Source organism: Microcaecilia unicolor, chromosome 8 (assembly GCF_901765095.1).
Source record: "Microcaecilia unicolor chromosome 8, aMicUni1.1, whole genome shotgun sequence".
Classification (NCBI taxonomy): domain Eukaryota; kingdom Metazoa; phylum Chordata; class Amphibia; order Gymnophiona; family Siphonopidae; genus Microcaecilia; species Microcaecilia unicolor.
This window is the reverse complement of record NC_044038.1, coordinates 190,141,029-190,161,164: the sequence shown is the minus strand read 5'-3', so window position 1 is coordinate 190,161,164 and position 20,136 is coordinate 190,141,029. Positions and strand designations below refer to the sequence as shown.

Sequence of the window (20,136 nt, the reverse complement as noted above, 5' to 3'; positions counted from 1 at the left end):
ACTCCCCCAGTGGTCACTAACCTCCTCCCACCCTCACAAAAAAAGTTTAAAAATCTTTTGTGCCAACCTCAAATGTCATACTCAGGTCCATCGCAGCAGTATGCAGGTCCCTGGAGCAGTTTTACTGGGTGCAGTGCACTTCAAGCAGGCGGACCCAGGCCCATTCCCCCACCCCCCCGTTACACTTGTGGTGGTAAATGTGAGCCCTCCAAAACCCACCACAACCCACTGTACCCACATCTAAGTGCCCCCCTTCACCTGTAAGGGCTATGGTAGTGGTGTACAGTTGTGGGGAGTGGGTTTTGGGGGGCTCAGCACACAAGGTAAGGGAGCTATGCACCTGGGAGCATTTTCTGAAGTCCACTGCAGTGCCCCCTAGGGTGCCCGGTTGGTGTCCTGGCATGTCAGGGGGGACCAGTGCATTACAAATGCTGGCTCCTCCCATGACCAAAGGGCTTGCATTTGGTCATTTCTGAGATGGGCATCCTTAGTTTCCATTATTGCCAAAAATCAGAAACAACCAAGTCTAAGGACAACCATCTCTAGGGACGTCCTAAATGTCAAGATTTGGGCGTCCCTGACTGTATTATCGAAACGAAAGATGGATGCCCACCTTGTTTCGATAATACGGGTTTCCCACCCCTTCGCCGGGACGTCCTGCGAGGACATCCTCAGGAAAACTTGGGCGCCCTTTTCAATTATGCTCCTCAAGATGTTTTAAGTTGAAATTGGCTTTTATTATTGTATTTTCTTGAATTGTACTGAATAGCTTTTGTAATCCACTTTGAACCACTGAGGTAAAGTGGAATATAGATGTCCGTAACTGCCATTTGAATATTGACCTCTTGCTATCTTCAGTGAAGGCAGGGTAGTAGTATTATTGTGTATCTGCTTTTCCCTTTTCTCTTGGCAGCTGAAGCCTGTTATGAGTGCACCTCTATCCTACTGCTTACCTCTCTTCTTTGCCTGGACTGATTCTATGGAAGTTAATACACATTGCATATAGATGGAAGTGTCCCCCCCCCCCCCCCCTTTTTCAAAAAGAATTCATGAAACCTTAGTTGTAACAATAATATGTGTGAACGATTACAATGTTTACATAAAAAAACAAACCCTACATACCCCCCCCCCCCCCCCCCCCCAACTCTCTGGAAGAAACTTGTTGATCTGGACAGAAAACAAACATACACACACACATTATGGTAGTTTTTTTTAGACATATGGCTTGATGTAATATCTTAATTCAAAGGCTGAAATCATAGGGTACCATACCAACTTAAATCCTTGAGTCTCTCAATATAACTTTCAATAATGGAGGAGGAGGAGAAAGTAAACAGGATTTGTTTACAAAATGTTGCTGGTTCTGAGCAGTGGCTGCTTGGAACAATTCAATTCTTAAAGGACAGCAATGAGTGATGTGTCTTTAGACTGCATCTGTGTGGAGAAATAGCACATGCAATGCAGATGTAATATACACAGCTGCACATCACAGAAACTGAATTTAGATTTTTATTCCTTTTTGTTGTTTCAGGCTGTATCAATGATAGAAAGAAACAACTGAAGCAGCTCTATGCACAGAAGAAAGTTTAATAAATCCAGGAGAAACTGTCAGCACCATGCACACTGTTCATCCCAGATTACCAGAAGCAAGAGCACCCCTTTTATTACAACACATTGTTGAGTCTTGTGACTGAATGTGAAAAAAGGATGTTGGATGAAATAATTAAATATCATTATACTTTAATTGATGGAAAGCACCTAATGGAGTGCAGCCAGTAACTGAAAGAGCCTTCAATGAATGAAGATGAGCTGCTTCTATTTAAAAAAACAAATTCTATTTCAGTGATGCTAATAATCAAAACACTCACACACAAAATTACAAGTGGAAGCAAAAATATAAATCTAAGATGCTTGCTTCACAAGCAGCCACAAGACAACTCCAGCACAGCTGAGAACCTATTGCCTTTTAGTTCTTTCAGTTAGGAATGATTTTTGATCTGGAAAATTTTCTCAATCTTCACATTTAAACTAAGAGATGTGAACGTTTCATGTTGTCTACTTTCCTTCTTTAGTACAGGAATTTGTATATGGTTATGACTAACCAATGAGAGTAGCTCTATATCTTCAGTGACATCCCAATGTACTCTGTCCTCTCTGAAATTACTAGGTTACCTACAGGAGAATATAATTAAAAAAAAAAAAAATCAGAGAAGTGTCAGGGCACCAGGGGTTATTCAGTGCACTTCTCTCTATCACACTTTGAATGTAACTGGATAAACAGTATAAAAAAAAATTAGAAGTGAGGGGAGACTTGCAAACAGAGAAGATTTTATAAGGCCATGTTTCATGCAGGAAATTAAGCTAAACAACTGTTGCTACAAGTCCAACTCTCCACCAGCTGTGCTAGAGGGCTTCCTCCTTCTGCCCTCCAAAACTCTTGTATGGAACTAGAAGCACAACAGGAACTATCCAAGACTTCAGCAGTATACTTTTGCTTGCTCAGAGTCCATTCACATCATTACACTATGGTTTTAAATAAGATGGCTGTCCTGCTGCACAGCTCTCATTTCCTCCAGTTCCAGGGGTTTCAATCTAAAGCCTTTCAGCTCTGGTTACCTGCAGAAAAAAAATAAGAATTTAAATGAGAACAGAACCAACAACTCAAAAAGAGCTCCCTTTTGAGGACTTTGACAAGTATCACTTTTCCTCAACCTGAGAACATTAAGCCATTCCCTCCACTTCACAGCCATGGAGCAGTCTCACCTCTGAACAAGTCAGCTAAGGAGAAACAATTCTTATGGCACCAGACTTAATTTTATCATACAGCAAAAATGTAATTGCCTCATTATCCCTCCAGACCAGCAAGTACGTACCTTTTCTGACCTTAGTGGGCTTACAATCTAAGTTTGTGCCTGGGGAAATGGAAGGTTAAGTGATTTGGCCCAGGGTCATAAGAGTGGAGTGGAAAGGGTAGACATGAAGCATCTGTTTACTCTTTCGAAAAATACTATGACTAGGGGGCATTCAATGAAGCTAAGCTACAAAGTAGTAAATTTAAAATGAATCAGAGAAAATTTTTCTTCACTCAACGTGTAATTAAACTGTGGAATTCGTTGCCAGAGAATGTGGTAAAGGCAGTTAGCTTAGAAGGTTTAAAAAAGGTTTGGACGGCTTCCTAAAGGAAAAGTCCATAGACCGTTATTAAAATGGACTTGGGGAAAATCCACTGCTTATTTCTGGGATAAGCTGCATAAAATGTTTTGTACTGTTTTGAGATCTTGCCATTTGTGACCTGGACTAGCCACTGTTGGAAACAGGATGCTGGGCTTGATGGACCTTTGGTCTGTCCCAGTATGGCAATTATGTACTTAGGCTGCAGTGGGAATTGCACCTAGTTCCCCAGGTTCTCAGCCCACTACACTTGAAGGTCAGCAATATTTTTCTTAGTTTTGAATATTTGGTTTAGTCTTGGTTGTTTTCTAACCTCTGGGATTTTTTTTTTTTTTGGGGGGGGAGGGAGGGGTCTCTTTTTCCATATTGCTTTGTCAACAGAAATACTGTCTGGGTCAGGGCTGCACAGGACCTTTACAGAACCTGTAGCACTCAGTCTTCATCTGCTAGCAGGAATGTGTATACACACTCATCTGAATTGGTCTGGAGGGACTCAAGGAAACAATTAGCAGATAAGATCTAATTTGTCCTTTGAATTCACAATGAGTTTCCTTAGCATAAAGAATAGCAAGCTAAAATAAGAAAGAAATTAATTCAAGTGAATCCTCATAAACCAGTTCAGCCTCCCTCCTCACTTCCAAAAGAAAAAAATCTGCACAGATATGATGTAGGAGTATGTTAAGCATCCCAATATCACAGGAGTAAGTCTTCCCAACGCCAGCTTGCTTCCCTATACCTGCAACCCCCCCCCCCCCCCCCCCGCAATCACATGGTTAAGAAGTAGGATCTTCAAAATCCACTCCCAAAATAATTTAAGGGTTTTTACAAATTCTTAAGAAATATTTAGATTCTTTAGTGGCCCACTAGAAAGGTCAAGACACTTGGGTTATGCATGCCTCCCAGCAGATGAGGACCGAGACCACCTAACTTAGACTTGAATAAGACCCCTATGCAGTTCCAGGCAGCATGTCTCAGTCTCCCAGCAAATGGTGGATGTGCAACCTATGTGGTCTTAGGGCCAGATGCACTAAACTTAATGAGCCATTAACGAGCAAGTAGTAAACTCTGGCATGCACTAAATAGTTTTTCCAACGACGGTAGGAGCTAACAAAAACGGAATGCAGATGAGCAAATTGTGTAGAAACCTATTGTGATGAGATGCACTAACCTTTTCTGATTGCCTTAACGCTGGAAAATGGTGGAAAATCTAATGAGAGGTCTGTACCTCTCGCTGGGGCTGCGCAGGATTGGAAAACTTCATAAAATGTAAAAAAAAAAAAAAAATCGGGGGGGGGGGGGGGCGGGGCAAAAACGGCCAAGTGCTCATCATAGATGGCCATTATGGGAGTGCTCCACCCGAAAAACAGCCCAAGTGCTCATCAGGAGCGTCCTTTATGGACGTTCTTCACTAGATTTTAAAAAAAAAAAAAAAAATCAAACAGGCTCCGATGCTGCAGGCTCTTTTTTGGACCCCGGAATAATAAAAATCTTTTTTGGCCGGGCTTCACTCAGCTGAGAGACCTGGAAGTCTCTGAGCAAATCACTGCGCGTTTAGCTCGGCTGAACGCGTTGTGATTGGCTCAGGGACTTCCAGGTCTCAGCTGAGTGAAGCACTGCCAAAAAAGACGTTTTTATTATTAAGGGGGCCAAAATAGACGGGTTTTTTTGGATGGGCGCCCATTTTGGTTGCCTTCCCCCTTTGCAATAATAAAAACGTCTTTTTTGGCAGTGCTTCACTCAGCTGAGACCTGGAAGTCCCTGAGCCAATCACAATGCGTTCAGCCGAGCTAAACGCGCTGTGATTGGCTCAGAGACTTCCTGGTCTCTCAGCTGAGTGAAGCACGGCCAAAAAGGACGTTTTTATTATTCCAGGGTTGAATGATGTCCAAAAAAGAGCCTGCAGCATCGGAGCCTGTTTGATTTCTTTTAATAAAGCTTCACTTCAAAAAAAAAAAAAAATCCTTTTTGGCCGTGCTTCATTCAGCTGAGAGACCTGGAAGTAAGGGAGGCACATCCAAGTAAGTAGAGTTGTGGCCGAGTGGTTAGAGCACTGGTCTTGTAATCCAGAGGTGGCGGGTTCAAATCCCACTAATAGTTTTGTTAAAAAAATAAAAAAAAGGACAAGCACTTGGATTTTTTTCCCACTTTTTTAAGTTGTATGAAGTCTTTATTGAACATTTATCAAAACAGCATAACAAAATACAGCACTCCAGAACAAGTAAGTAATAGCATAACTGATCAGCTCCAGGTCTCTCTCAGCCAATCCCAGCGCGTTTAGCTGTTACCAGTATCAGCTAAACGCGCTGTGATTGGCTGACAGAGACCTGGCGGGCGGGACGTCCAAAAAGTTTTGATTTATGTCCTCTCACGTCCCGATTTTCTGGGCTGAAGGCTCCTCCGTATCATCAGGTTAGTTTTTATTCTCTTGCCTCTGAACTGTACATTAGCTTGTAGACTGTAAAAAGAACGTCTTTTTAGAGGGAGTTTTTTTTTATAGTGAAGGACGTCCTTGGCATGCGCAGAGCAGCCATCATAATGCTTGGCTGCTCTGTGCATGCTCGACCGGCCGATTGGCTGACTGTTTAACGATGGAATAGAGAATGCAATTGAGCTACAACGAGCAGCTCATTTGCATTCCTATTCCTTGATGCATGCCTGTTCCTTACTGATTCGCTAAGGGAATCGGTAAGGGAAGGGCTCTAACGATTGATTAGTGCATCTAGCCCTTAGTTGGTTAGTCACCAGGAGGTCACCAATGGAATTCTTGTTTTGAGTTCCATGGGGGGGGGGGGGGGGGGGGGGGACTGCCCAATTTACCTGTGCTGGCTTCAGCGGCCACATTTCCCTTTAGGGTGATACTCTCGGGCAGCCAGGTTCCTCCCCCTCCAGCCCTTCCTATTAGGGGAGAGGACCATTTGTGCCTCAGCTCCTGCATCTCCAGCGGCAGCCTGGAGTGCCCTGGAACAGCACACAGCAACCTTGTTTAAAAACAGAAACCTGTTTATCTGGTGTTGAGAGGGAGCCTCGAGCTGCAGCAGGACAGGCTGCCTTGGGAAGCAGTGACAGCGATCCTTACCTTCCTTCCTCCTCCTCTGCCTGAGTTGCTTGGTGAAGTCCCCGCAGCCCACTGAGTGCAAAGGAACTGCACCGCTGCTACGCACATAACCAACAGGGGGTCGAGATGCCCGGGGCAAACTGTTAGCTCTGTGGACAATCTAAATGTACTTGCTGTCACTTGATCTTTCTGCAGCTTTCGACTTGGTTAATCTGTTATCTGATCTTGTGGTATTTCTGGTTCTGTTCCAACATGGATCACTTCCTTTCTTTCTAACCATTCCTATCAGGTCATCACCGCTACATCCTCTGACCCCTACCAGCATCCACTGACAAGTGTGTAAATGCTTTAAAATCTTCAAAGTCTTCACATAAGAGTATATCACTTCAATAAATATACTCTGTCTGTGAAGTGACGGATGGGCTCCGTTTCCGTATACCTGCTAGTTCTTTACAAGATAAGTGCTTTTGTTTTGCATGACATGATTTTGAAAAAAATGTCTTTATTGAAGTAATATCTTATGTGAAGACTTTGATGATTTAAAGCATATACACACATATAATGAAAAAAAAGTTGGAAGGTTTTTTGGCGATGAAGGAGTATGAGATCGTTTTGATCTTTACAGCTCTGTGAATCTGTTTTAATCTTGAGCTCTTTGAGGCTTTCTCCTTCCTTTGTTTTACACTAGTTATTTTTCAGCAGTGGATTTTTTGAGTGACTTTGTACCTCTTATTTGGCCTTAGACTTTTCTGACTGGCTGTACCAATGAAAGGAATAATGCCACAAAAGGAGATACATAAGAAACATAAGAGTAGCCATACTGGGTCAGTATCCTGTTTTCCAAACAGTGGCCAAGCCAGGTCACAAGTACCTGGCAGAAACCCAAATCATGGCAATACTCCATATTACAAATCCCAGAGCAAGCAGTTGCTTCCCATGTCTGTCTCAATAGCAGACTATGGACTTTTCCTCCAGGAATTTGTCCAAACCTTTTTTAAACCCAGATACGCTGTTATCACCTCCTCTGGCAAAGAGTTCCAGAGCTTAACTATTCGTTGAGTGAAAAAATATTGTTGCTAGTAAATTGGTACTTGCAGCTGCTTGGAAGCAACCAACCTTGCCGAGACTCCGATTGATTTTACAGAAGATGGACTATATTAATTTAATGTCTAAGTTAACAGCTTTACGCACGAGACAATTGGGGTCCTATCATCGTGTTTGGGACCCTTATGTTCAATGGTCTGCTGGTCCCGGTCCTTCTATGTTGGTAACGTAATTGAGATGCTAAAGGAATACTACATGCGATGGGGGGGGGGGGGGGAGGGAGGTGGGAAGGGGAGAGATAGAAACAATTGTAATATCATCTTGTAATGTGATATTTGTATTGGAGTAATTATCCAGCTGGATATCTTGTTAAAATTCTTTTTTTCATATTGCTGTTAAAATTCAAAAATAAAAATATAAAAAAAATAATTTGAAAAAAAAAAATATTTCTTCCTATTTGTTTGAAAAGTATTTCCATGTAACTTCCTCGAGTGTCCCCTAGTCTTTGTACTTTTGGAATGAGTAAAAAATCGATTTACTTCTACTCATTCTATACCACTCAGGATTTTGTAGACCTCAATCATATCTCCCCTCATCCCCTTTAGTCGGTCTTCTTTGAACCTTTTCTAATTCTGCTATATCTTTTTTGAGATACGGCGACCAGAACCAAATGCAAGGGTGCGGATGCACCATGGAGTGATATAAAGGCATTATAGTATTTTCGGTCTTATTCACCATCCCTTTCCTAACAATTCCTAGCATCCTGTTTGCTCTTTTGGTCACCACCGCATACTGAGCAGAAGATTTCAGCATATTATCTACAACGACACCCAGATCTTTTTCTTGAGCGCTGACCCCCAAGATGAACCGTAACATCAGGTAACTGTGATTCGGATTATTCTTTCCAATGTGCATCACCTTGCATTTGTACACATTAAATTTCATCTGCCATTTGGACGACCAGTCTTCCAATTTCCTAAGGTCTTCCTGCAATATTTCACAGCCCACACGTCTTTTAACAGCCTTGAATAGTTTGTATCATCTGCAAATTTCATCACCTCACTCGTCGTTCCAATTTCCATATCATTTATAAATATGTTAAATAGTACCGGTCCCAGTACAGATCCCTGCGGCACACCACTCTCTTTCACTGAGAGAAATGACCATTTAGCCCTACCCTCTGTTTTCTGTCCAATAACCAATTCCTAATCCACACCAGAACCTTGCCTCATATCCCATGACTCTTTAATTTTCTCAGGAGTCTCTCTAATCAGCTGTCTCACTTTTATCCACATGTTTATTTACGCCTTCAAAGAAGTGAAGCAAATTAGTGAGGCAAGATTTCCCTCGGCTGAACCCAAGCTCTGTTCTTTAATTTTATTCTTTATAATAGTTTCCACTATTTTGCCCGGCACCGACTTCAGGCTTTCCTCCCACCACTTAGTTCTGAACACCCAAAAAACAAGTTACCTGCTGGTTTACAGGTGGCCTTCCCACACCTACTCTTCCCCTTAACCTTTTTCCTGTCCAACCCAGACTCCTTTCACTACTTAGGAGTCATCTTAGTCTCACAACTGTCACTTCTCCCACAAATTTCTACTGTATGGAAGACAGTTTTTTATTCTGCAACAGTTGCTCTCGGACGTTACTTTGATCACGACACATTCCATTCTCATCGTTTCACTCTTTACCTCTAAGATGAACTACTGCAACATCATTAGGCTGTCCAAAATCCCATCTAAAAAAAAACCTTTAAACTCTCCAAAACACCACCATTCGCCTTTTCTGCCATGCAGATCATGTCTTTCTGCTGCTTTAACAACATCATTGGCTTCCCATTGAACAATGAACTGTTTATAAAACACTTCTTACTTTTAAGGCCCTTCATATGATTGAGTCTATTCTTTCCTATCCGATATTGTAGTTCCTTTCAATCTTTGTTTTTGTTGTAATTTTTAGATTGTATACCACCTTGGTCTGCTAGTCAGCAAAGGCGGTAGAGTTGAAATTAAATCTGAAGGGCAGTCAAGAACATGTTGCACCACCTGTGCTATCTAAGAGGCATTGTGCACATCCCATAAGAGGAACAAGGCACTGGAAGTTACTCCATTTATTTGTGGGGCCGAAAAAGGAGGGCACTTTTCATTCTATTCTGGATTTCAAGAGGGTGAACAGTGCCCTCAAGATGCCCTCTTTGCACATGGAAACACTGTGGTCGGTGATTGTAGCATTTTCTGACTTCTCTCAACCTCTTGTCACATTCTGATTTGACAGGCTTATTAGTGATTCCCACGTTCTGCAGCTCATGACAGCTCACTACACCTTTTCCAAAGTCATGGTGGTGGCCACAGCTCTTTGCAAAGAGGGAATCCTAGTCCACTACTATCTGGATGATTGGTTGATCTGGGAAAGTGCATGGGTCACAGCTCGGGTTGTAGTTTTTCTGGAACATCTGGGCTGGGTGGTGAATCCAGTCATCGCTACCTGTCCCAGATTTTCAAATTTCTGGGGGTGCATTTTGACACATCATTAGGTTGGATGTTTTTGCCTTCACAGAGGATACTTAAGTTGCAGAGACAGGTACATAAATGTTGCCATACTGGGACAGACCGAAGGTCCATCAATCCCAGCATCCTGTTTCCAACAGCAGCCAATCCAGGTCACAAGTACCTGGCAAGATCCCAAAACAGTACAATACATTTCATGCTGCTTATCCTAGAAATAAACAGTGGATTTTCCCAAGTCCATTTTAATAATGGCTTATGGACTTTTCTTTTAGGAATCTAACCAAACCTTTTCTCAATCCCGCTAACTGCTTTTACCACATTCTCTGGCAATGAATTCCAGAGTTTAATTACACACTGAGTGAAGAAAGTGAATGATACACACCTATAGCAGGTTTTCTCCGAGGACAGCAGGCTGATTGTTCTCACGACTGGGTTGACGTCCACGGCAGCCCCCACCAACCGGAACAAAACTTTGTGGGTGGTCCCGCACGCAGGGCACGCCCACAGCGCATGCGCGGCCGTCTTCCCGCCCGTGCGCAACCGTTCCCGCTCAGTTGAATGACTAGCAAAAATGATCAAAAACGCAACTCCAAAGGGGAGGAGGGAGGGTAGGTGAGAACAATCAGCCTGCTGTCCTCGGAGAACACCTGCTACAGGTATGTATCATTCGCTTTCTCTGAGGACAAGCAGGCTGCTTGTTCTCACGACTGGGGTATCCCTAGCTCTCAGGCTCACTCAAAACAAGAACCCAGGTCAATTGAACCTCGCAACGGTGAGGGTATAACAGAAATTGACCTACGAAGAACAACTAACTGAGAGTGCAGCCTGACCAGAATAAATTCGGGTCCTGGAGGGTGGAGTTGGATTTAAACCCCAAACAGATTCTGCAGCACCAACTGCCCGAACCGACTGTCGCGTCGGGTATCCTGCTGGAGGCAGTAATGAGATGTGAATGTGTGGACAGATGACCACGTCGCAGCTTTGCAAATCTCTTCAATAGTGGCTGACTTCAAGTGGGCCACCGACGCTGCCATGGCTCTGACACTATGAGCCGTGACATGACCCTCAAGAGTCAGCCCAGCCTGGGCGTAAGTGAAGGAAATGCAATCTGCTAGCCAATTGGAGATGGTGCGTTTCCCTTTCCTATTGGGGTCGAAGGAAAAACAATTGGGCGGACTGTCTGTGGGGCTGTGTCCGCTCCAGATAGAAGGCCAAAGCTCGCTTGCAGTCCAATGTGTGCAACTGACGTTCAGCAGGGCGGGTATGCGGTCTGGGAAAGAATGTTGGCAAGACAATTGACTGGTTAAGATGGAACTCAGACACCACCTTTGGCAGAAACTTGGGGTGAGTGCGGAGTACTACCCTATTATGATGAAATTTTGTATAAAGAGCATGAGCTACCAGGGCTTGAAGCTCACTGACTCTACGAGCTGAAGTAACTGCCACCAAGAAAATGACCTTCCAGGTCAAGTACTTCAGATGGCAGGAATTCAGACGCTCAAAAGGAGGTTTCATCAACTGGGTGAGGACTATGTTGAGATCCCATGACACTGCAGGAGGCTTGACAGGGGGCCCATGACAAGAGCAAGCCTCTCATAAATCAGACGACTAAAGGCTCTCCAGAGATAGCTTTACCCTCTACACGATGATGGTAAGCACTAATCGCACTAAGGTGATTCCTTATTGAGTTGGTCTTGAGGCCAGACTCTGATAAGTGCAGAAGGTATTCAAGCAGGTTCTGTGTAGGACAAGAACGAGGTTCTAGGGCCTTGCTCTCACACCAAACGACAAACCTCCTCCACTTGAAAAAGTAACTCTTTTTAGTGGAATCCTTCCTAGAGGCAAGCAAGACGCGGGAGACACCCTCCGACAGACCCAACGAAGCAAAGTCTACGCCATCAACATCCAGGCTGTGAGAGCCAGAGACTGAAGGTTTGGGTGCAGAAGCGCTCCGTCGTTCTGCGAAATGAGAGTCGGAAAACACTCCAATCTCCACGGTTCTTCGGAGGACAACTCCAGAAGAAGAGGGAACCAGATCTGGAGGGGCCAAAAGGGCGCTATCAGAATCATGGTGCCGTGGTCTTGCTTGAGCTTCAGTAAGGTCTTCCCCACCAAAGGTATGGGAGGATAAGCATACAGGAGGCCGGTCCCCCAATGGAGGAGAAAGACATCCGACGCTAGTTTGCCGTGGGCCTGTAGTTTGGAACAGAACAGAGGCAGCTTGTGGTTGGTCTGAGAGGCGAAAAGGTCCACCGAGGGAGTGCCCCACTCTCGGAAGATCTTGCGTACCACTCTGGAATGGAGCGACCACTCGTGCGGTTGCAAGACTCTGCTCAGTCTGTCGGCCAGACTATTGTTTACACCTGCCAGGTATGTGGCTTGGAGAAGCATGCCGAACTGGCAAGCCCAATGCCACATCCCGACGGCTTCCTGGCACAGGGGGCGAGATCCGGTGCCCCCCTGCTTGTTGATGTAATACATTGCAACCTGATTGTCTGTCCGAATTTGGATAATTTGACAGGACAGCCGATCTCTGAAAGCCTTCACTGCGTTCCAGACCGCTCGGAGCTCCAGGAGGTTGATCTGAAGATCTTTTTCCTGGAGGGACCACAGTCCCTGGGTGTGAATCCCATCGACATGAGCTCCACACCCCAGGCGAGATGCATCTGTCGTTAGCACTTTCGTGGGCTGTGGAATTTGGAATGGGCGTCCCAGGGTCAAATTGGTCTGAATGGTCCACCAGTGCAGTGAAGTGCGGCAACTGATGGAGAGGCGGATGACATCTTCTAGATTCCCGGTGGCCTGGCACCACTGGGAAGCTAGGGTCCATTGAGCAGATCTCATGTGAAGACGAGCCATGGGAGTCACATGAACTGTGGAGGCCATATGACCTAGGAGTCTCAATATCTGCCGAGCTGTGACCTGCTGAGACGCTCTGGTCTGGGAAGTGAGGGACAGGAGGTTGGGGGCCTTCGCTTCGAGAAGAAAGGCCTGAGCCGTCTGTGAATTCAGCAGAGCTCCTATGAATTCCAAAGATTGGACTGGCTGGAGATGGGACTTTGGGTAATTTATCACAAACCCCAGCAGCTCCAGGAGGTGAATAGTGCACTGCATGGACCAGAGAGCTCCTGCCTCCGAGGTGTTCTTGACCAGCCAATCGTCGAGATATGGGAACACGTGCACTCCCAGCTTGCGTAGATACGCCGCTACCACCACGAGGCACTTCGTGAACACCCGTGGGGCAGAGGCGAGCCCAAAGGGCAGCACACAATACTGAAAGTGCCGTGTGCCCAGGCGGAATCTGAGATACTGTCTGTGAGCTGGCAGTATCGGGATGTGAGTGTATGCGTCCTTTAAATCCAGGGAACATAGCCAATTGTTTTTCTGAATCATTGGTAGAAGGGTGCCCAAGGAAAGCATCCTGAACTTCTCTTTGACCAGGTATTTGTTCAGGCTTCTCAGGTCTAGGATGGGGCGCATCCCCCCTGTTTTCTTTTCCACAAGGAAGTACCTGGAATAGAATCCCTGCCCTTCCTGCCCGGGTGGCACGGGCTCGATCACATTGGCGCTGAGAAGGGCGGAGAGTTCCTCTGCAAGTACCTGCTTGTGCTGGGAGCTGAAGGATTGGGCTCCCGGAGGACAATTTGGTGGAGGGGAGGCCAAATTCAGGGCGTAACCGCACCGCACTATTTGGAGAACCCACTGGTCGGAGGTTATTAGAGGCCACCTTTGGTGAAAAAGTTTTAACCTCCCCCCGACTGGCAGATCATCCGGCACGGACACTTTGATGGTGGCTATGTTCCCATGGATCCAGTCAAAAACCTGTCCCCGGTTTTTGCTGTGGAGGCGCCGGGGGCTGCTTAGGCGCACGCTGTTGATGGGAACGAGCGCGCTGGGACTGTCCCTGCGCCTGAGGAGGCCTTCGGGCGGGCTGGGTGTACCTACGCTTGTTGTAGGCGTAGGGCGCAGCCTGCCTGGCCCGGGAAAAACGTCCACCTGCTGAGGTGGATGCTGAAGGCGTCTGGTGGGAGAGTTTGTCGAGGGCGGTTTCCCGCTGATGTAGTTGGTCCACCAACTGCTCGACCTTCTCACCAAAAATATTATCCCCCCGGCAAGGGACATCGGCCAGCCGCTGCTGGGTGCGGTTGTCCAGGTCAGAGGCACACAGCCATGAGAGCCTGCGCATCACTATACCTTGGGCCGCAGCACGAGATGCCACATCACAGGTATCATATATACCCCTGGACAGGAACTTTCTGCACACCTTCAGCTGCCTGACCACCTCCTGAAAAGGCCTGGACTGCTCCGGGGGGAGCTTGTCAACCAGGTCCGCCAGTTGCTTCACATTATTCCGCATGTGTATGCTCGTGTAGAGCTGGTAGGACTGGATGCGGGTCACGAGCATTGAAGAGTGGTAGGCCTTCCTCCCAAACGAGTCCAGAGTGCGAGACTCCCGCCCCGGGGGCGCCGAGGCGGTATCCCTCGAACTCCGTGCCATCTTGAGAGCAGAGTCCACGACCGCCGAGTCATGAGGCAATTGAGGCCGCATTAACTCTGGGTCAGAGTGGATCCTGTATTGGGACTCCGCTTTCTTGGGGATGGTGGGATTAGATAACGGTCTCAACCAGTTCCGAAGCAGTGTCTCTTTGAGGACATTGTGCAACGGTACCGTGGAGGACTCTCTAGGTGGTGATGGATAGTCGAGGACCTCGAGCATCTCAGCTCATCCACAGAGACCACGGGGAAGGGAATGCAGATCGACATATCCCTGACGAAGGAGGCAAAGGATAGGCTCTCAGGTGGCGAGAGCTTCCTCTCTGGTGAAGGAGTGGGGTCGGAGGGAAGGCCCACAGACTCCTCTGAGGAGAAATATCTGGGAGACTCCTCTGAGGAGAAATATCTGGGGTCCTCCTCCTCCCCCCACGAGGCCTCTTCCTCGGTGTCGGACATGAGCTCCTGTAGCTCAGGCCTCAACCGGGCCCGGCTCGACTTCGAGGCACCGAGTCCTCGGTGGCGTCGTCGAGCGGTGGACTCCCGCGCCGGCGGAGATGAAGCTCCCTCCATCGACGTCAACTCCACCTGCGTGGCGGTCGAGACCAGCGCCGCAAGCGGCGGCAGCGTCAAAGGCCTCGGCACCGGGCTAGAGCACGCCGGCGCCTCCATCAACGGCGCCAAGGGTACAAGCACCCCCGGCGCCGGCACAGTCTGGCGCATCAGCCCTTCCAGGATCCCCGGAAGGATGGCTCGGAGGCACTCGTCCAGGCCCGCTGTCGGGAAAGGCGAGGGGGCCGGTAGAGGTGTCGGTGCCGGAAGCTGTTCGGGTCCAGGAGACGGCACCGAAGTGCTGGCACCCTGACGTGACGATACCTCTACTACAGAGGGGGACCGCTCCTCTCGGCGCTGCCGCTTCCTCGGCGTCGAATCGTCTCTGGAGCCGGGAGCCATATGCGCCGTGGGCGACCGATGACGGTGCTTGTCTTTTTCCGGTGCCCGTCATCGGCGCTCAGCAGAACTGAAGAGGAGGAGGTAGATCCTCCTCGGCCTCGAGGAATCGGGTCCGACAGGGTTCGGTCCCGAGGGCCCTGGGTAGAGGGAGTGACCGGGGCCGATTGCCCACGCGGCCGCTCACCCCTGCCGTCTCCGGAAGACCGGCGGGCTGACGGGACCTGTACTCCTGGGGTGGGTGCTGATTTCGTGGACATCGGTACCGGTACCGAAGATCCAGCTGTCGATACTGATGCCGTCGAAGTCGAGGGGCCGGCGCAAGTTCCAAAAAGACAGTCCCGTAGAACTTGCCTCGCCACCTGTGTCCGTTTCCGTAAACCGAGACACAAGGTGCAAGTCTTGGTATCGTGCTCCGGCCCGAGGCACTGGAGGCACCAAGCGTGTCGGTCTGCGAGATATGCCGGCCGCACCGACCACACTTCTTAAATCCACTCGGGACCTTCGAGGACATCGACGGAAAAATCGCGTCGGCAAAGTCAAAGTCGTCGATGGTGGCAGTAAATTTCACACCTCGAAAAATAAATCGACTGCGCGGCCACAAGGCCGCAACGAGACGCCCCCGCTAAAAAGACGAGGGAAAACAAGTTCTTCTCTTTTTTTTTTTACAAAATAAAACAAGAAAGCTAAGAAAACACACAAAGAAAATCTCGCGGCGAAAGCGCGATCCGGTTTCCGGGGCTGACAGAGAGAGAGACGAACGCGGCTCTCTCCAGCGCGGAAAAGAAAAGACTGAGCGGGAACGGTCGCGCACGGGCGGGAAGGCGGCCGCGCATGCGCGGTGGGTGTGCCCTGCGTGCGGGACCGCCCGCAAAGTTTTGTTCCGGTTGGTGGGGGCTGCCGTGGACGTCAACCCAGTCGTGAGAACAAGCAGCCTGCTTGTCCTCGGAGAAATATTTTCTCCGATTCATTTTAAAATGTACTACTTTGTAGCTTTATTATGGGCCCCCTAGTCCTAGTATTTTTGGAAACAGTAATCAAGGAATTCACGTCTACCCGTTCAGCTGTCTTTTCTCAAAGCTGAAGAGCCCTAGCCATTTCAGCCTTTCCTCATAGTCGTCCCAGTCCCTTTATCATTTCCGTTGCCCTTCTCTGTACCTTTTCTAATTCCACTATATCTTTTTTGAGATGCGGTGACCAGAACTGCACACAGTATTCAAGGTGCGGTTGCACCATGGAGCAATACAAGGCATTATAACGTCCTCATTTTTGTTTCCAGTCCTTTCCTAACTATACCTAACATTCTATTTGCTTTCTTAGCCGCCGCCGCACACTGAGCAGAGGGTTTCAACGTGTCATCAACGATGATGCCTAGATTCCTTTCCTGGTCTGTGACTCTTAATGTGGAACCTTGCATTACGTAGCTATAGTTCGGGTTCCTCTTTCCCACATGCATCAAAAGTGAAGTGAAGGAAGCTATTAGAGCTAAAAGAAAATCCTTCAGAAAATGGAAGAAGGAACACACTGAAAATAATAAGAAACAGCATAAGAAATGTCAAGTCAAATGCAAAGCGCTAATAAGGAAGGCTAAGAGGGACTTCGAAAAAAAATTGCGTTGGAGGAAAAAACACACAGTAAAATTTTTTTTAGGTATATTAAAAGTAGGAAGCGGCAAAAGAATCTGTTGGACCACTAGATGACCCAGGAGTAAAAGGGGCGATCGGGGAAGACAAAGCCATAGCGGAGAGATTAAATGAATTCTTTGCTTCGGTCTTCACCGAGGAAGATTTGGGAGAGATACCGGTGTCAGAAATGGTATTCAAAGCTGACGAGTCGGAGAAACTGAATGAAATCTCTATAAACCTGGAGGATGTAATGGGGCAGTTCTACAAATTGAAGAGTAGCAAATCTCCTACACCGGATGGTATTCATCCCAGAGTACTGATTGAACTGAAAAATGAACTTGCAGAGCTATTGTTAGTAATATGTAATTTATCCTTAAAATCGAGCGTGGCACCGGAAGATTGGAGGGTGGCCCATGTAATGCCGATTTTTAAAAAAGGTTCCAGAGGAGATCCGGGAAATTATTGACCGGCAAAGTCTGATGTCGGTGCCGGGCAAAATGGTAGAGACTATTATAAAGAACAAAATTACAGAGCATATTCAAAAGCATTGATTAATGAGACAAAGCAAACATGGATTTAGTGAAGGGAAATCTTGCCTCACCAATCTATTACATTTCTTTGAAGGGGTGAACAAACATATGGATAAAGGTAGACCGGTTGATATTGTGTATCTGGATATTCAGAAGGTGTTTGACAAAGTACCCCATGAAAGACTCCAGAGGAAATTGGAGAGTCAGGAGATAGGAAGCAGTGTCTGTTGTGGATTAAAAACCGGTTAAAAGATAGAAAACAGAGAGTAAGGTTAAACAGTCAGTATTCTCAATGGAGAAGGGTAGTTAGTGGGGTTCCTCAGGGATCTATGCTGGGACCGCTGCTTTTTAACATATTTATAAATGATTTAGAGATGGGAGTAACTAGTGAGGTAATTAAATTTGTTGACGACACAAAGTTATTCAAAGTCATTAAATTGCGGGAGGATAGTGAAAAATTACAAGAGAACCTTACGAGAGTGGGAGACTGGGCGTCTAAATGGCAGATGACGTTTAATGTGAGCAAGTGCAAAGTGATACATGTGGGAAAGAGGAACCCAAATTATAGCTACATCATGTAAGGTTCCACATTACGAGTCACAGACCAAGAAAGGGATCTAGGTGTCGTCATTGATGATACATTGAAATCTTCTGCTCAGTGTGCTGCTGCGGCTAAGGAAGCAAATAGAATGTTAGGTATTATTAGGAAAGGAATGGAAAACAAAAATGAGGACGTTATAATGCCTTGTATTGCTCCATGGTGCGAACGCACCTCGAATATTGTGTTCAATTCTGGTTGCTGCATCTCAAAAATGATATAGTGGAATTAGAAAAGGTGCAAAGGGCGACGAAAATGATGAAGTGGATGGGACGACTTCCCTATGAGGAAAGGCTAAAACGGATAGGGCTCTTCACTGAGGGAAGATATGATAGAGGTCTATAAAATAATAAGTGGAGTTGAACGGGTAGACGTGAAGTGTCTGTTTACACTTTCAAAAAATACTAGGACTAGGGGGCATGCGATGAAGCTACAAAGTAGTAAATTTAAAATGAATCCGAGAAAATGTTTCTTCACTCAACATTTAACTAGACTCTGGAATCTGTTGCCAGAGAATGTGGTAAATGCGGTTAGCTTAGCAGAATTTAAAAAAAAGGTTTGGACGGCTTCCTAAAGGAAAAGTCCATAGACCATTATTAAATTGGGGAAAATCCACTATTTCTGGGATAAGCAGTATAAAATGTTTTTTGTTCTTTTTTGGGATCTTGCCAGGTATTTGTGGCCTGGATTGGCCACTATTGGAAACAGGATGCTGGGCTTGATGGACCTTTGGTCTGTCCCAGTATGGCAATACTTATGTACTATGAATTTCAATCCATAGAGATTCCTAGATGTGTTTTGTGTCCTTTAGAATTTTCAATCTATTTGATTCAAGGCCCTCCTTAACATGCAATGCTACCCCTCCACCAATTCATCCCAGATTACTGGTATCCTGGGTATGACAGTGTCCCACTGGTTATCCTCAATCCACCTGGTCTCAGAAATACCTATTATATTATCTTGCAACTTTCTGTCAGTCAGAACCTTTCTGGCCAGAAATTTCCTGCAAGCTCTGAGTTCAATGGTGGCTACTCTCGAAGTGGCTCCATGGACTAGAGTGCATATGTGTCCTCCTCAAGTTTTGCTGCTGTCTCAAGCATCTATCTCTCCGAGGCAAGATGCAGCCTGCAGTAGTGGCTGGGCAAGTCCAATCTTTCAAGTGGTCTCGAAGCCCCAGAGTAAACGGTGGTGACAACAGATTCCAGTCTCAAGGGCTGAGGAGCTCACTGTCTCGGTCAAGTAGCTCAAGATCTTTGCACAATGGAAACAGCTCGCTGACTGATCAGCAGACTGGAAACCAGGGCGATATGTCTCACCTTGTTGGCGTTTCAGCAGCTGCTCAAAGGCAAAGCAGTTAGTCCTCTTGGACAATGCCACAGCAGTGGCCTATGTGAACCGTCAAGGAGGCACGAAAAGTCTCCCAGTGGCAAAGGAAGAATCTGACCTGTTCATGTGGATGGGAACTCACCTACTGGATCTGTCTGCGGCTCACGTGGCAGGTGTCAACAATGTTCAAGCAGATTTTCCCAGCAGAAACACCTTGGATCCAGGCAAATGAACATTGGCCTGGGAAGCCTTTGAAAAAATTGTTCTCTAGTGGGGATGGCCAGTGCTGGATCGCATGACTATGGTTGCCAATGCACAGGTACCCTGCTTCTTCAGTTGCTAGAAGGATCAGCAGTTGGAAGGCATAGAAGCTCTGATTCTCCCGTGGCCAATGCATATGCGTTTCCTTCACGGCTGCAGGTGGGCCAGGTGATTCAATGTATCAAGGCGCACCCCAGACCAGTGGTGCTGGTGGCTCCGGATTGGCCTCGGTGACCCTGGTATGAGGATTTGATGAACCTGACAATCAGCCAACCTCTACATCTACAGGAGGTGAAAGTTCTTGAGGCAAGGGCCTGTCCGAATGCTGGGCCTATCTCCATTCTCACTTTATGGCATGGCTCTTGAAAGGGTGCAGTTGCAAAAGAGGAGTTATTCCTCCAAGGTGATAAATACCCTGCTGCAGTCATGTAAGCACTCGACTCCTTTGGCCTATGTGTGGGTGTGGAAAATGGTGCCAATGGAAAAGTTTTCATCCTTTAGAAGCTCCAGTGGTAGAGATCTTGGATTTCCTTCAGGATAGTTTGGATAAAGGTCTAATCTCATCTTCGCTGAAGGT

At 46.7% G+C, this 20,136-nt stretch overlaps 2 protein-coding genes across 7 annotated transcripts in view; one reads left to right on the top strand and one right to left on the bottom strand.

The window, feature by feature from the left end:
* The window catches only part of TTLL9 (tubulin tyrosine ligase like 9), a 390,690-nt gene extending 389,100 nt beyond the window's left edge, over positions 1–1,590 (top strand). For all 3 annotated transcript variants that reach the window (XM_030211201.1, XM_030211200.1, XM_030211199.1), the window contains one exon: positions 1,532–1,590. In XM_030211201.1, the coding sequence (XP_030067061.1) occupies positions 1,532–1,590 (59 nt within the window). The remainder of the gene's footprint in view (positions 1–1,531) is intronic.
* The window catches only part of PDRG1 (p53 and DNA damage regulated 1), a 64,063-nt gene continuing 45,496 nt past the window's right edge, over positions 1,570–20,136 (bottom strand). For all 4 annotated transcript variants that reach the window (XM_030211204.1, XM_030211202.1, XM_030211203.1 and 1 more), the window contains exon 6: positions 1,570–2,614. In XM_030211204.1, the coding sequence (XP_030067064.1) occupies positions 2,532–2,614 (83 nt within the window). In that variant the 3' untranslated portion in view covers positions 1,570–2,531. The remainder of the gene's footprint in view (positions 2,615–20,136) is intronic.